The sequence below is a fragment of the Podarcis erhardii genome (genome assembly GCF_964252035.2).
Source record: "Podarcis erhardii genome assembly, chromosome: 8".
Classification (NCBI taxonomy): Eukaryota; Metazoa; Chordata; class Lepidosauria; order Squamata; family Lacertidae; genus Podarcis; species Podarcis erhardii.
Window position 1 is genome coordinate 41,966,279 of NC_138499.1, and position 15,819 is coordinate 41,982,097.

Here is a 15,819-nt window from a genome sequence, read left to right on the forward strand (position 1 = left end):
ACTATTTTATTAATTACTGACAGGCACAGGTGGGCACAATGTTGTGTTTAAAGCAGGAGGCAGCTTTTTCTTAATCCCTGCAAAACAAGATGGGTGCTTCTTACACCCACCAAGTCAAGCCAGAACACACACAACACATTAAGAAATCATATATTTGGAAGGGATCACAAGGGTCATCTAGTCCAACCCCCTGCGAGGCAGAAATCTTTTGCCCAACATGGGGCTGAATCCCACAACCCTAAGTTAAAAGTCTCATATTCTACCTACTGAGCTATTCCTCTGAACACTAGGGAAGAAGGCTTGGATTTCCCAAGGCTATTTCTAAAGCAAGGGTGCACAACTCTTGGCTGGGTGTGAATGTTAGTCATTGTTTCTAGTAGCTGCCAGGCTCAGTTTTCTTAATTTCTCACTCCACTGGAGAAAAGTATATCCTTGTTGCTTTGTGTCTGTATGCATGGTTATAAAAACCCACCCCAAGCCATGCCACTGAGGCTGCATTTCAGCACATGAGACGGACACCCTTTTCACGCAAGCATACTCTGCATCTCTGTATTGCTGGTGGCTTTTGTCAAATGTGCCATTCAAGTGGCAGAATTTACTGGGGGATTTCCCTCTTAATCACCAAAATTATTTTTTTGTTTGCCAATAGAGACTGTATTTGTGAAATAAGTACAAATCTGAGTCTACTGTATTAAACTGTCCTTAAGCATTTTAGGGAGATTTCCCCCTTTTATGGTACCTAGGTTCAAGAGTAATCTTTACAACTGTTGTTTTTTTTTTTTTAATTTATTTCTATGCTGCGCCCCTGTGAATTGAAACAACAGAATACCTGATGAACTACCATTTCAGATTAGATGGAAAATCGAAAACACAAATATGCATAATCCAACCTTCACTACAATGATTTCAGGATGGGGTACAGTAAAATTAATTGGAAAGTGCAACAATATAAAAAATTAATAAAGCAGTTAAAACCGTAAATGCATTCAGCCACATGAAACTGAAGAGTGAAAATTGCTATCAATCTGGGCTGACAATTCACAACTCATAAAAACTTGAGAAACCTGTATCTTAACTTGGTATTGAAATGTAAAAAAGAATCAGTGCCAAACATGTGAGCATGTGTAAGAGTGCCGGGTAACAGGGCTGTTGGCATGTGACCGTTGGAGGGATTCCCAGAGAGTAACATAACCTTAAGGCCAAGAAAAAGATTAGCCACCTGTGCCCTAGACAATGAAGGTAATCTGAATAGTCATATCTTGCCATCTGCAGGACCTCCATCAACACTGCCCAGGCTTGTGCCACCAGGGAGGTTACTATGTTCCTGTTAACACAAAGGTATGGCTTCAATCCCAGGGGGTGCACTCTACTGTCTCGAGACCAGTGGCGGAGCAAGCCAATCAGGCACCTGGGGCGGCGCGTGAGCCCTGCACCCAGAGGCAGGGCCAGCCGCCCGCAGAGGCACCGCAGGGCCTCCGAGGAGTCTGCCTGCCTCCTCCCACTCAGCTGCCCTATAGCTGAGGGGGAAGGCAACGGGCGGACTGTTAGGGGCAGCGCGGAGCCTGCAGGCGCTCAAGCCACCACAACACTCCCAGGAGAGACACGTGGCTCAGGCGTGCTGCAGGCCCCACAGTGAGTGCTGCCTGGCACTACGTCACCCCCCTCAGTGGGGACACCCGGGGCGGCCCACACCTACTGCACACCCCCTTGCTATGCCCCTGCCTGAGACAGGCAGATCTGCCAACTACAACAATAATCTGGAAGCACTCTGATTTTCTTGCAAATATGGCAGACTAACTACAAATTAACCCTTTCATCCCAACTGAAATAAACTGAGATAAACTGGTATTTGACTTTGCCGGGGACTATGAAAACAGACACCTCACTCAGAGCAAGAAAATATTAGAAAACCAAAGTATGTATGGTGCCAACAGTACAAAAACTGAAACAGTGAATTAGATTTTCCACCCTTCAGCTGTCAACAATCTACATTTCTTTCCCAATATTTCCATCAACAAGCTCTATGTGCCACTGCAAGCTGGTGGATTTCTTCTTTCAAGGTACTTTTCACAAGTTGTGTCCAATTCCTTTCGGGTAAACAGAAATTAAGCTCACTGGTATCTGACAGAGGAGGAGGTGAGAGTGAGAGTGAGAAAAGATACTGCACCTACTATGCACCCTTTGATTAAGCATCACCTCTCTCCTCCCCCAACTTTATACTGACTACAACATTAATGTCTCACATCAAATATAACTGATCTGTAGAAAGGACTTTATGATCTGAAAACAGACACGATGTATGTACTTTTGTAACCCAAAAATCTTTAATAAAAACAATTAAAAAAAAGAAGAGTTCTGTTATAGGGAGACCTTGGATGAGCCAAGTTCTCTCAATATCAGTTTCCTATGCACAAAAAAATTGCTCTACAAAAAACTATATAAAGATTAAGAAGAAACTGAGAGCATTAATAGGGTAAAAACTAATTTCAGATGAGAATAACAATTTGAGAATAACATGAGAAACATAATGAGACTGCAAATTTAATACAGCTACTTGATGAGTAAAATGTCCTGGTTTCTTAAGTACTTGGAGTCTCCAGGCAGGATTGGGTGAGATTAGCTGCTGCTAGCCAGTGAATAGTCAATATTAAGCTAAATGGACCAATGGCCTGAAACAGCCCCCTATGTTCTAAACTGTAGTTTGGAATCACCAGCATTATTATAATGATACAAATAACTGGGTAATTACATGGCTCACTACAAGAAAATTAGTGAGACAATTCAAACTCATGACAGATTTTGGATATGGGCTGCAAATGATGAATAAGTTATCTAGTCCTGCTCTTTTACTTAAAAAAAAGGAAAGGAGCACCTTGTTTTTAGCTAAAAGGTAGGATTGTTCTAGGCTTCATAAAAAACTCAGGACCGCCTGATCAACATGTTCAGTCTAGCTTGTCTTGTAATTTGACTGTTCCCATCAATGCTGAGATTCACACTAGGCCAATTTCTAATACTCACCTAACATTTGGCAGGTCTGAATTTAACAATGGTGCAGTGTTCTCGGAAGTGTTGTTTTTCTGAAGGTGACACCTTAAACCGTCTTTAGCAGGCAAATAATACACCCTTTGAACAACCACTTGGACCTGGATTCCTCTCCCTCCAGCTCTTCCTTGTGTCTCCACAATATCAAGAAGAGAGGCGCTTAAGGGAGTAACTGCAAAGGGAGATAATTTGGGCTCATTGTTGCTATCGGTATGCACAGTCTTCAAAGTCTTCATATTGAGACAGGGGACCTGGCAAAAAAGGCACAAACCAAATCATTGTACAGATTGCAGGAAAACATACAGGAAAGAAAGGTTTTGCTTAGCACAAATTCCCATCCTTCTAGCACAGAGGTGGGCAATGTGTGGTCCAGAGACTCACCTCATTTTATATGCTCCCACTCCTCAACATCTCCTGAAGCTACCCTAATATTTCATCTCATCAGAGATCATTTCTTTCTTTCTGTTTGTTTCCTCCTTATTGTTCCTGGCATTAAACATGTTTCCTCTTTCTATGTTTTTTTTTTTGGAGCAATTGGAAGGAATAGTATTTGATTTTGGGGGGAGGGGGAATAAAGAAAGTTTTTCCTGGTTGTATGACTTGAGGAAAAGAAGTCGTTCCCCCAGCAACAATAACTGTCTGAGAACAAATTGGCAGGGGTCTTCCATATAAACATCTCTGTGTTTGAGTAAAAAAATGTGTGTGAGGTAGACATGGTGAAACCCGAAGCAGGACAATCTTTATTCTGAATTAGTTCGTCTAGATGACAAACTGGTGAAAGAAATGGCAGTAGCTTTCTCAAAGCAATTTGTTCTTTTGTCTCTTAATAAAGCCATGTGAAGGTGAGCATTTTCGGCTTGGCCAGTTCTTGCCTAGGAAAGCACGGATAATCTCCCTCTGATAAGGTTGAAGACTGAATCTACCAACCAAGAGGAGATAAGCTGGATGTTCCAGCCTTTGTACTCCCTATAACAGCGGCAGGGCAACTTTTCCTTTTCTGTCTAGGGCTGCATTCCCTTGGGAACAAACATGGTAACAGAAAAAACAGAACCGCAGTCACAAAAAATTAAGGCTACAATCCTATACAAACACTAGGAAGCCGACTGCTGACCACAGTGGGTCTTACTTTTAGTGTATTTCTGGTTTTTATGGAAGCCGCCCAGAGTGGCTGGGGAAACCCAGCCAGATGGGCGGGGTACAAATAATAAATTATTATTATTATTATTATTATTATTATTATTATTATTATTATTATTATTACTTTTCAGTAAACATGAACACAAATAACTGATGATATAGAGACAGTGAATGCCTATTTGTCCCCCCCCCCAATTCCTTTTCAACATGTGTCTATAGGTGGAGATCAACCTAAACCTTAACGAGTGAACAGACTGCCCCGTCTTTACTCTGAAAAGAACAGGAGATACGGGTAAATAAAAATATATTTTGCTCTTGGGAGAGCAGAGGCCAATGCTTATATTCTAGAAGTAATCTCATTTGAGTATGTCTTCAATTTGATCCTCCACATCCAAAGGCAGAACCTTTGGGCAGAAGATCCACTTTATAATGCCTGCTGTATGTGTGAAGAAGCTCAGAGATTCTCTAAGCGTAAGTGAAGCTCACTAACAGAACCTTCTTAAGAGGAGGTTCAGGTCAGGAAACATTAACTAAGAGTTCAAAAGGACAGATTAGAGCCATGACCACCTAGTTCAAGTTTCATATAGGAATGCTGTGGACTTCTCCATGTGTTGTACAGTGTTTTACACTGTGCATTTCCCCACCTTCCCTGCCACTAAAGGTAAGATGGAAAATGCTGCACAATGACATCAGAACACATCCCTAGAGCTTATGGACAGGGAGAGTGGGAACACCACTGGCTTGCTGTTTGACAACATGTAGCTAACCCTTTAGAAAGGCTGGTAATTTTAAGTAGCTGAGCAGCAAATCAGATGAAAAGTAATCTGCTAAATATATGACAGCAATACTACTCAAGACAGTATCACATAAAGCAAAGTATCACATCAGTTCAGTGTGTCAACATGTAAGGAAAAATCTTGATTGTAAAATATTAATATTATTCACTAGCAAATTCTAAATCTTGCTTAAATGAAGGATACAGAGCGAACAAGAGCATTCTTGCATACAATGTATGCAAATATCTGTTCATCAACTCGCTACAAAGTGTTAAGCTGTAAAATTAAACATTACCTGGTTAACTGCATATGTTTGAGGCCAATTGTCTTTTATGGTGGAAAAATGGAATACCCAAGCTAAAGATATCTTTCTTTTAATAAGCAATGGTTCTTGAAGATGTTGCCTTTCCATCTCTGTTGGTTCTTTAATAACTTTCTGACTGAAGTAAGTATTCATGATAACTGGAATGCTATCATTTGGAAGAAGAAGTCTTTGCCTGAAAAACAGAATCATGGTTATCTCATTTACTTTAACAAGTTAGAGCTGTAGACTAGTAAGCAAACCTATAATCATGAATTAGAATCTGCTTCAGAAGTATATGTAGATTACTTTCCTGCAGTTTTTAAAAATATTTTTTACTAACAAATTAATTTTAACATACAGTTTGAAGATGACGATTATTATTTTTGCTGAAATGGCCATACTAATACATTGCTATAGACTAAATGAAAACTAATACACAATAATTTTGTGGCTAATTAGATTAGGTTTATTGACTATTGTAAGAAATATTAGTTACCACCAGCCATACATTATGGGTTTACAAAAAATATTAGGTTATGTGTTGTAAGCATTTGATGTATTGGTTTAATAGCCGATTTTTTAAAAGGGCAGATTTGTGTATTAATCTGGACCAATATATGATTTAGCCTCATTAATTGTCCATTACAAGCTTTTGTAAAATCTGGTACAACTGAGCAGTTTGATGTGTATCATGTGCTTTTGAACAACAACAACAACAATAACAACAACAACAACAACAACGAGTCCATTCCCATACTTGGCTATGCAGAAGCAGTGCAACATAGCACAATACCCAGGGCTCCCAATATTGGCACAACAGAAACACTCCTCCCATTCTGATACTGGAAGGCGGCTCTGCCTGCTTTGCTAAACAATAATCAGCACAGCCGCTTTGATGTAGAGAAGAATATGTTATAATACACCTGCTTTGTTGAAGGGGAGGGGCCATCACTGGTTTCCTTACTTCCAAGTAAAGAATGTGGACAAGATCCATGGAAGTATGAGATCTATCACTGTATACTTGATCCCTGATTATGTCATCTGCACGGGGTGTAGCCAAGTAAGTCAAGAGTGTAGTAAATGCTTCATCCCGCTCTAAAGGATAATGTATTTGCACCCATAGTTAAGATGGCTATGTCCCATTCATGGTGAAAACACGTTTGGTTTGGCTGCATTAGGTGCACCATTGAGAAACAGCTTGCCCCTTGAAGTTCATATAACTTCCTTTCTGATTGCTTCTACTAGCTTGTGTAGACATCCCACAGGCTTTTAACTTATGAGGTTGACATTATTTCATTGAAGACTGTTTTATCTGCTGTGCTTGTCTGGTTACGCTCGGGTTATAGACACTTCATGTTATGCGTTTTTGGGTTGCGCACCGCACCAAACCTGGAAGTACCGGAACGGGTTACCTCCGGGTTTCAGCGCTCGTGCATGCGCAAAAACACTAACTTGCGCAGAAGCGCCAAATCACGACCCGTGCGTGTGCAGATGTGGCACTGCAGGTTGCGAACGTCCCTCCCGCACGGATCACGTTTGCAACCCGAGGTTCCACTGTATTGGAAAGGCACAGTATAAACCTTTATAATAAATAATAAAAGTTTAAGAGTGAACTCCTAGCAACCAGCATAGCTTATTATTTACAATTGGCTTTTCCCTTTATCCTCTTTGTCTTGCACAAAATGACAAGAGATATTAGGATGCAAGCCTAAGGAAACAGACACGACATGCCTACTATGCTGAGAAAAAGGGAGCAAGAAGTCATCCAATGTATGACAATGCTGCTTATGCATTCATAAGTTTATTTAGTTTGATTTATTAAATTTCCATAGCGCCCTTATTCTGAGGATTACAGGGCAGTTTACAATATAAAAACACAAAAGTACATAATATAGTAACAAAGAAAAACAATAACACCACTATCCCAGCACAGTTTAATAGGCCATAGATTGTTTAATTAGCCAAATGCCTGGAAGAGGAATGTTTTTGCCTGGCAAGATATGTTATGCAGACGCCAAGCAAGCTTTCCTGGGGAGAGCATTCCAGACAGGGAGCCACTGCAAAAGAGGCCCACTCTTATGTTGCCACCCTTTTGACCTCTCATGGAGGAGGCACATGAAGAAGGGCTTCAGATGGTGATCAAATGGTGCAGGTCAGTTTATATAGGGAGAGGTAGTCCCTGAGGTTTTGTGGTCCTGAGATGTTTAAGGCTTTACAGGTCAAAACCGGCACTTTGAATTGGGTCCAGAAACGAATTGGCAGCCAACTGCTTCCCTCTCTGCTCGAGTTAGGTTGGTGAGTGTCTGTGTTACAGATGGTGACTATTCACTTGTTTGAATAAACATAGAACTCTGTTTGCAGAGATTGCTAAAACTACAGGCATATGATGGGGAAAGGCATGGCAAAGTTTTCAAATAGTTAACTATGTAGTGCAGCAGTAGCAAAATCAAACAGGTCGAGACATTGCTGAACTATATTTACATTCTGTTACTGCATTTACTTTCCAGGGTTTTTAATTAGTTCCTCCTATTCATTACCTGGGGTGTGTGGAAAATTGTGATGCTCAGTCATACAGAAACTGCTTGACTACGGTAAATGAAACAATGATGGGAACATCACTCCAGGTTTGTCATAACAGGGCACACTTTCTTTTTGGGTTCTGTCGAAACCTCAGTTCACAGCATAGTAATGGTGTCTGCAGATCAGAGTGGCTAACATTCCATAAATGCACTGGGAAATTATGGGAGGTATTTTTTAATGTAAAGCCACTTGTACATTAGTAGAACAATTCTGAACCAAACTGAAATAGACAAGTGATAAGAAGGGGTTCTATAAAGAGTAAGCCTGCTGAAATTAATGCACCTAGATTAATCATGCCCACTAATTTAAATAGGTCTACTTTGAGTAGAAGTAGCACTAGAGCTGCCCCATCTGCTGCCTATCTTGTTCATGCAAGGTGGCAGTGTTCCTATGGATCCTGAAGGTGGTGTTGACCATTTTCAAATGTATCCTTCATAGGCAAATTTGTAGCCAGACAACTGAATGACACTGTAGCCAGACAACTACAGACACTGAATGACACTGATTATCTGGATCAATTTCAATTTACTGTTCAGCATTGAAACAGTTCTGGTAGCCCCAGCGAATGACCTAATACAAGGAAATATATATACTTTGAGTGTTGCCCTATTATTTCTCTTGGACCGCAAAGAGTCTTTTGATACCATGGTATACTACTGGATTGACTGTCCAAAATGGGAAATGCCATTTTCTAGCACAGGGGTCAGCAAACTTTTTCAGCAGGGGGCTGGTCCACTGTCCCTCAGACCTTGTGGAGGGCCGGACTAGATTTTTGGGGGGAGAAATGAACAAATTCCTATGCCCCACAAATAACCCAGAGATGCATTTTAAATAAAAGCACACATTCTACTCATGTAAAAACATGCTGATTCCCGGACCTTCCACGGGCCGGATTTAGAAGGCAATTGGGCCAGATCCGGCCCCGGCCCCTCGGGCCTTAGTTTGCCTACCCATGTTCTAGCAGTTCTGATCCTCTCTGGATGGTTGTTCCAGAAGGTGGTACATGGCATCTATTGCTTTGCCCTAAGCTGTGCGACTGAGTGCTCCTATATACAATCTATATGAAACTGAAGGATTTGGGGTGATATGAAGGCTGCTCTAGAGAAGATAGAAGTGGTGGTGGTGGTTTGTCTGACCTAGGTGGTGATGGTCAGCCTATGCTGGAGAGCGCTGTACTTCCTCTGAAGGATAACTCTTGCAGGCCAGAAATGCTCTTAACTCCAGCCTTGTCTGTAGAGATACAGCTACCACCCATGACATGAAGCACCTTTAATTCAGGCTGGTGACCCAGCTGCAACCTTTCTTGACTAGAGATGTTCTAATCTCAGAAATCCGTGCTTGGAATAACATCTCACCCAGAGTGCTGCAATGCATTATATGAAGGGCTGCCTTTGATAACTATTCAGAAACTACATTTGGTTCAAAATACTGCAGCTAGATTGCCAACTGGGACTGAGTGAAGGGTCCATATGTAAGTTTTAACACAACTACACTTACTCCTGGGCCATTTCTATGCACAATTCAACATGCCATTTCTAAAACCCTAAGTTGTTTGAGACCTAACTACTTAAAAGAATGGCTGGCTGTTCTACCATAAAATTACAGGACACACAAACCAGCAATATATTGATTGGGCACGTGAAAATATTATAGCCATTTGTGGTGGCACACAGCATAGGGGGACAGGATATAACCCAATGTGGTCACAAGAGAAGGATTTTAGAATTACAGCAAAAGACTTGGGATGTGTGAATGGGGGGGCATGAATTAAGTACTCATTTCAGATTGTCAGCATACCAAGATCTAGTTATTCATAAACAAATATTAGTGAAATGTAAATCAGAAAGCGACAAGCAAATCATTTTCAACATGACACACACTTACCAGGGAACCAATGCTCTTTAGCTACTGGCAGAGAACTGCCAAGCTGTATATTAACGTTCTATCTTTTGTACAGGTGCCTGCTCTCAACTAAATGAAATTCAATGCCAAGAAGTAGAGGCCAATATAAAACAGACACATATTTTTCCTGATTATCATTTACAATTACTCTTATTGTTACCCATTATGACATTAATCCAGTGCTCTCTAGAGCAGAAAAAAACTTGGATACAACTAGAACACATAAGCCACCTTTGAGAAACAACTGCCTGTTGTTTGACATTATTTTTATCAGGAGTGCTACAACAGTTATTAGCAGAAATCAGACCTTGTTCCGTGATCTATGCATTCTCCCAAAATGTTCCATGGGTAGAGCATGCTCAGACTTACTGGTATGTGCTAGTTGTGAACTGTTGGAAATTGTGGTTTACTTTCTAACACATACACAGATTACTTCATAAGTAATACACAAAGTAATACACATACACAAAGTACTTTTTAAATGCATTTTAAATAAAGTATTTTATTAAATTTATATACTGCCTATATAGCTGAGTTGTTGTATCTGCTATCAATAAAGCCATTGGTTTTCTGGACAATTCCATCCCCCATAGCATGAAGAGCTGTTTGCACACTATTGGGATTTCACAAAGGGATATGATATGGTTAGCCTGAATAATATAATTACAAAAATTGGTTCCTTCGTAACTCTCTAATTCCCCATATCAGATAAGAAATGAACAACAATACACTTTGAAATACAAAAAAGTAAAGAAAATAAAGCAATTGTAATTTCATTGAGATCTGAAGTAAGATGGTGCTCACTGAGGCAGACAGATTCGGCAATATAAACAATCAAGCTGAAGTTATTCTCAAGTGTTGGCAAATTCCACAACACAAAGTAAAGGCAAAACTAAGACTGAAATTCTGTCCTCATATAACCCCACTGAGTTTAGCAAGCCCCCTCCTTTTTTTCTTTGCTAAGAGCAAGAACAGCCATTGCACACTACAAAGTAAAGACTAATTTGCCATGTTTACTTTTCTCCCAGTTCTGTGGAGTTCAAGATATATCTCAAATACATTTCAGTGTGCATTATTTTTTGAATTTTTATTTTAAATCTTACTGCCAAGCTGTAGAACTCTTTGCCAGGTTCCTGCACAAAGAAAACTTTATTGCCAACTTTAATCACTTGAGAATTATTAGGAGCTCATAATGAAAATATTGGCAGGTTTAACCAGTCCTTCAGTACTGCAGTTATTTCAAATTCCCAGAAGCTTCATTGTTCATATACTTCGTATTACTGTTTAACTCCAAAACAGAAATGGACTACCACTTCAGAATGCCCCGAGACTTGGGTTTTTTATTACACACAGGAAACAGAGAAGAAGGCAAAGGCTGTGATCAGGTCAACCATTAATTCTTTTTTTTTTTTTCCCCAAATACATTTTTATTAAGGTTATGCACATAACAAACATACAACCAAATACAAAAGAAAAAATTGTAACAAAAAAAGAGTCAAGATATACAAGCCAACTGCCAAAATATTGGGAATTATTAGAAAAAGATGGAGACAATTGGAAATTGCAGAGTTTGGAGAAAATGAAGGATAAGGTGCGAGACTGGTTACATTATGCTCAGATTAAAGAAGTTTTTAAAAATGACAAAAAGTTAGGGTTCCAGGTGGAGAAATCGAAGTTAGAAACAGAATTGCTAGAACCCAAAACCAAGGTACTATCTAGAATGTATAACTTGCTGCTAAAATGGAACACACAAGACGAAATGGTTAAATCGGCTATGATAAAATGGGCACAGGATATTGGGCATAACATTATGTTTGAGGACTGGGAAAGGTTGTGGACCACTGGGTTGAACTTCACTGCATGTAATGCTCTGAAGGAAAATGTTATGAAAATGATATATAGATGGTACATGACCCCAGTTAAACTTGCCAAAATATACCATTCGTCTGACAATAAATGTTGGAAATGTAAAGAAAATGAAGGAACATTCTTCCACCTCTGGTGGACATGCCCTAAGGTGAAGGCCTTCTGGGAAATGATATACAATGAGCTGAAAAAGGTATTTAAGTATACCTTCACTAAGAAACCAGAGGCCTTCCTTCTGGGTATTGTCGGCCAGAAGGTGTTAAAGAAGGATCGAACATTTTTCATGTATGCAACAACGGCAGCAAGGATTCTCATCGCAAAAAATTGGTAAACTCAAGATTTACCCACACTGGAAGAGTGGCAGATGCAGCTGATGGACTATATGCAACTGGCCGAGATGACTGGCAGAATCCGAGACCTGGGAGAAGAAAAGATGGAGGAAGACTGGGAGAAATTCAAGATGTATTTACAAAAACATTGTAATTTGTTTGAATGTTAAGAAGGATGCTAGATTATAAAAAACTGGCCACCACTAAACTAGATTTAAATTTGATGATAAGTGAGACTAAAGAAAATATAAAAATTTTATTGGAAAAAGTGTTAAATCATATTGGAATGTGTGGACATGAGATTGTAAACAAGTTGATAATTTGTTTGGAAAAATTTTTTTTTTTTAATGATGTAAATGGGAGAGGGGGACGTGAGGGAGTCCAAAGAAGTGAAGAATTTGTTGTTATAAAAGTAAGATTGTTTTATGTGTGCATTTATATTTTAAAAAAAAAACCTTAATAAATATTTATAAAAAAAAAAAAAAAGATATACAAGCCAACTTTTTCCTCTCTCTAACTATACAAAGATAGATTAATCTGGCTATTTCACAAAACAGTAAAAGATTTTTTTTTTAAAAAAAAACCACAGAAACCGCCTCCTGGACTTCCTTCCATCCTTTTGGTAAGTATCGAATATCTGCTTCCATTACGTATTTGATTTTTAATCTATAGACCTAAATTCACACGCTGGTAGTATTTGTTCTGACCCCGCCAATCACATTAAGCATTTATTCCAATATAGTTCCAGTATTTACTCCAATTTTTCAGAGATTTCTGTTCATCGTGGTCTCTTAGTTTACCTGTTAATTTATCAAGCTCAGCATATTTTATCATTTTAATTTGCCAATCATTTATATTGGGGATAGTTTCCACTTTCCAATATTGTGCCAATAAAATTCTCGCTGCTGTGGTGGCATAGAGGAATATCGTTCTATCTTCTTTCTTAATATCTTTACCCGTCATTCCCAGCAAAAAGGCTTCGGGTCTTTTGGGAAGACCATTAATTCAAGCATATTTAGCAATTGGAAACTAAGCTCAATTCTAGTTGTAGGAGAACTAAAAACAAAAAAAATCTCTCATTTTCATGTAATAAGTTATACTCTTGTAAGTAAAGAATATTATCTACGTGTTTTACATGCTTAATCAGAGGCTGGGAACCTGTGATCCACATCCAGCTCACAGCCAAGTTCCTGATTGAGTATGGTGACAATGAACTTTGATTAATGACCTTTGATTAATGAACTTTGATTTTTTTTAGAGGATAAAATGTAGACAGTCAAAATATAGCAATTAGGAACAGGTTCCTTATAAATATTCCATGAGAATATTCCCAGAGTATCAAAAAGTTACATAAATTAGCTTTTAACACATTACAAAAAAATTGTTCAGATATTGTTGGGGTGAAACAAGATCAGAGAGAAAAGAGGTGGCTCCATCCACCATTGGCTCTGGCCCCTGATTTGACCTTCCCTTGAAAAAGAGTAGTTAAATAATCAAGCAGAGGTAAGAACATGAGAAAAGTCCTGCTGAATCAGACCAATGGCCCATCTACTCCAGGATTTTGTTCCCAGTGGCCAACCACATGCCTATGGAAAGTCCACAAGCAGCACAACACTCTTCTCCTCACGTTCCCAAGAAAGTAGTATTCAGAGGGATATTGCCTCCAATACTGATGGTATTATAACCAGTAGGACTAATAGTCACTGGCTGCCTTAATTTTCCATGAATTTGTCTAATCTTCTTTTATATCTTTCCAACAAAACCAATTAAGCAATCTTCCTATCCAGCTGCATTTCGAGAGGAAAAAAATCATATGGGCATAACTATTTGCATGAAATAGTTTTACAAGAGCAGACTTGAAGTTTATAGCACCTTCATTATATGGCTTCCGGAGAATGCACCTCTTTACCCTGTTTTCTGACACTTGAGGGGCAATTTTTTTTTAAAAAAGGATCCGCATTAATTCTATGATTGCAAGTTGTTTGAAATTGTTTTTAAGGCTGTAACCTGCCCTGGGACCTTAGAGAGGAGGGTGGTAAGTAAGTAAGTAAGAAAGCTGAAAAAAATGTGAAGGGTACTTAGCACCATATTTCATCAAGAGAAGATTTCTTGCCTTCCTAGGAAATGTTAGAGGGTGCAGAATAAAGATTGTCAAAGGATTAGACTTGGTTTGAGCATTACAGTACCAACCCCTAGGACGTAAGCAACTGCTCCTTTCTTGCATTATTAACATCCTAATCACTATATACAACACTTCTTAAAAACATTATCTGTTTGTCTGCTCAAAGCAGTTCTAACATGATGACCATGACAGGCTCTGGGCAAAGATGAGAGATCCTGTGCAGACCATATCAGTATCCAATTCCTGCTGGACGCTTGCCAGAAGAGCAATATTACAGCCTTGGTGGAGACTGTCGGCTCCCTTCGCCTTAGGGCTAATTTTGAAATATACTACAGATGCCGATGAAAAGGAAAGGGGTATGTTAGGATTGAAAGGAAAACAAGATGAATGAAAGAAAAACTCTTAACATGAACTGATTTTAGTTTTTCATTTATGTCACACTGAACCCACACAGAACTCTTTATTTGAGCTCAGTTTTTGACACATCTGGCCTATTACTGAACCAGTGACTAGGTATTTTTAGCAGAAGTATGGGCTCCTATAATTCATTTAAAAACAACAACTACAATTAACTGTTGTTGTTGGCATCTGTCTGTCTCAAGAGACGGTGGAGAGCACCTCTGGGGTGGTTAGCAACAGTGACCTCCCCGTGATGCAAGCCCGGACAGTGTATGTATAAGGGCCCAGATGACAAGACTCCCCTCTCAGCCTCGCTCATGTAGTCCAAAGGAAAGCAGAGCAAGACATTTTGCACCAAAATGGCTGCAGGAGTTGCCAGAAGGCGGCGTACAAGGCACCATCCACCCGTCTTAGGGACTCCACTCCAGATTTATGTAGGATCTACTTCTTAGAATTTTCTTCTTCTGAAGATATTCCGCAAGGCCAGTCCACTTCCGGGTGGGCTGGTGCTGCAAGCAGACCACACGGTCTCTCGCTCACAAAGGGGGCTGGATGTTGCCCCCGCATCATCAGCAGAGCCCCTGCCATGTCACGGCCCCCGGCCGACCAATCCGGTCAGCTGGGGGCGTGGCTTGGGCAATTTAACCAGCCGCGTGGCAGGGGAATGTCCTTCTGTGTTCCAGCTTTGAGGATTTTCCGCCCTCTTTCCAGGTCTTTGATATTGGCCTCGCTATGGACCTCAGTTGGTCACCGTTGAGGGGCCTGGTAGGAATTTTTCCACTTGGCAACTTGGCACTGACCATTTGGTTTTTGCCTACCTCGTAGCAATTGTCAGAACTTCATAAGGTTTGGCTTTAGGCATTGATAAAACTTTTTTCGGGGGAGGGGAGGTGTGGCCATCACCTGCCCCTCCATACTAAAGGGTATTCTGTTAAAGGAATCCGGTGGTAATGGTTCCTGTCCAAAGCCTGGGTGGTGGCTAGGGCCATGGCACCACCTTCCAGTGACTCTAGGGGGAGCTTCCAGTTGATGTGCATCAACAAGTTTCCCCTATTGGTGGTTAACCCTTGTGAGACTTCCTGCAGGCGGACAGGAATCAGATATAGTCTGTTCAATTCCAATGCCTAAGCCAATACCACTCACATTCTGTAACCAATAAAGTTGTGGCCTAAATTTTGCCCATTAACCATTAGCCTAATACGCTGTGTCCTAGTGTCTTTATTCATCACGGGGAGAGGCCTTGGGGTCTTGACGTGCAACGGGACCAAAGGTGGACAAATTTCCCTAGGAGCATGACATGTCCCCCAACAAAAGTACCACCCCTCTTCTAAAACCCACTACAATTAATAGAAGTAAACATAA

The 15,819-nt window shown here is 40.1% G+C and overlaps 1 protein-coding gene across 5 annotated transcripts in view; it reads right to left on the reverse strand.

The window, feature by feature from the left end:
- SPIDR (scaffold protein involved in DNA repair) overlaps positions 1-15,819 on the reverse strand; it is a 180,425-nt gene that overhangs the window by 54,190 nt on the left and 110,416 nt on the right. For all 5 annotated transcript variants that reach the window (XR_014159397.1, XM_081873661.1, XM_081873660.1 and 2 more), the window contains 2 exons: positions 5,251-5,452; positions 3,019-3,293 (listed from right to left, as the gene is read on the reverse strand). Coding sequence is in view for 4 of the 5 variants with exons in the window: in XM_081873661.1 (XP_081729787.1) it covers positions 3,019-3,293; positions 5,251-5,452 (477 nt within the window). In the remaining variant the exon portion in view is untranslated. The remainder of the gene's footprint in view (positions 1-3,018; positions 3,294-5,250; positions 5,453-15,819) is intronic.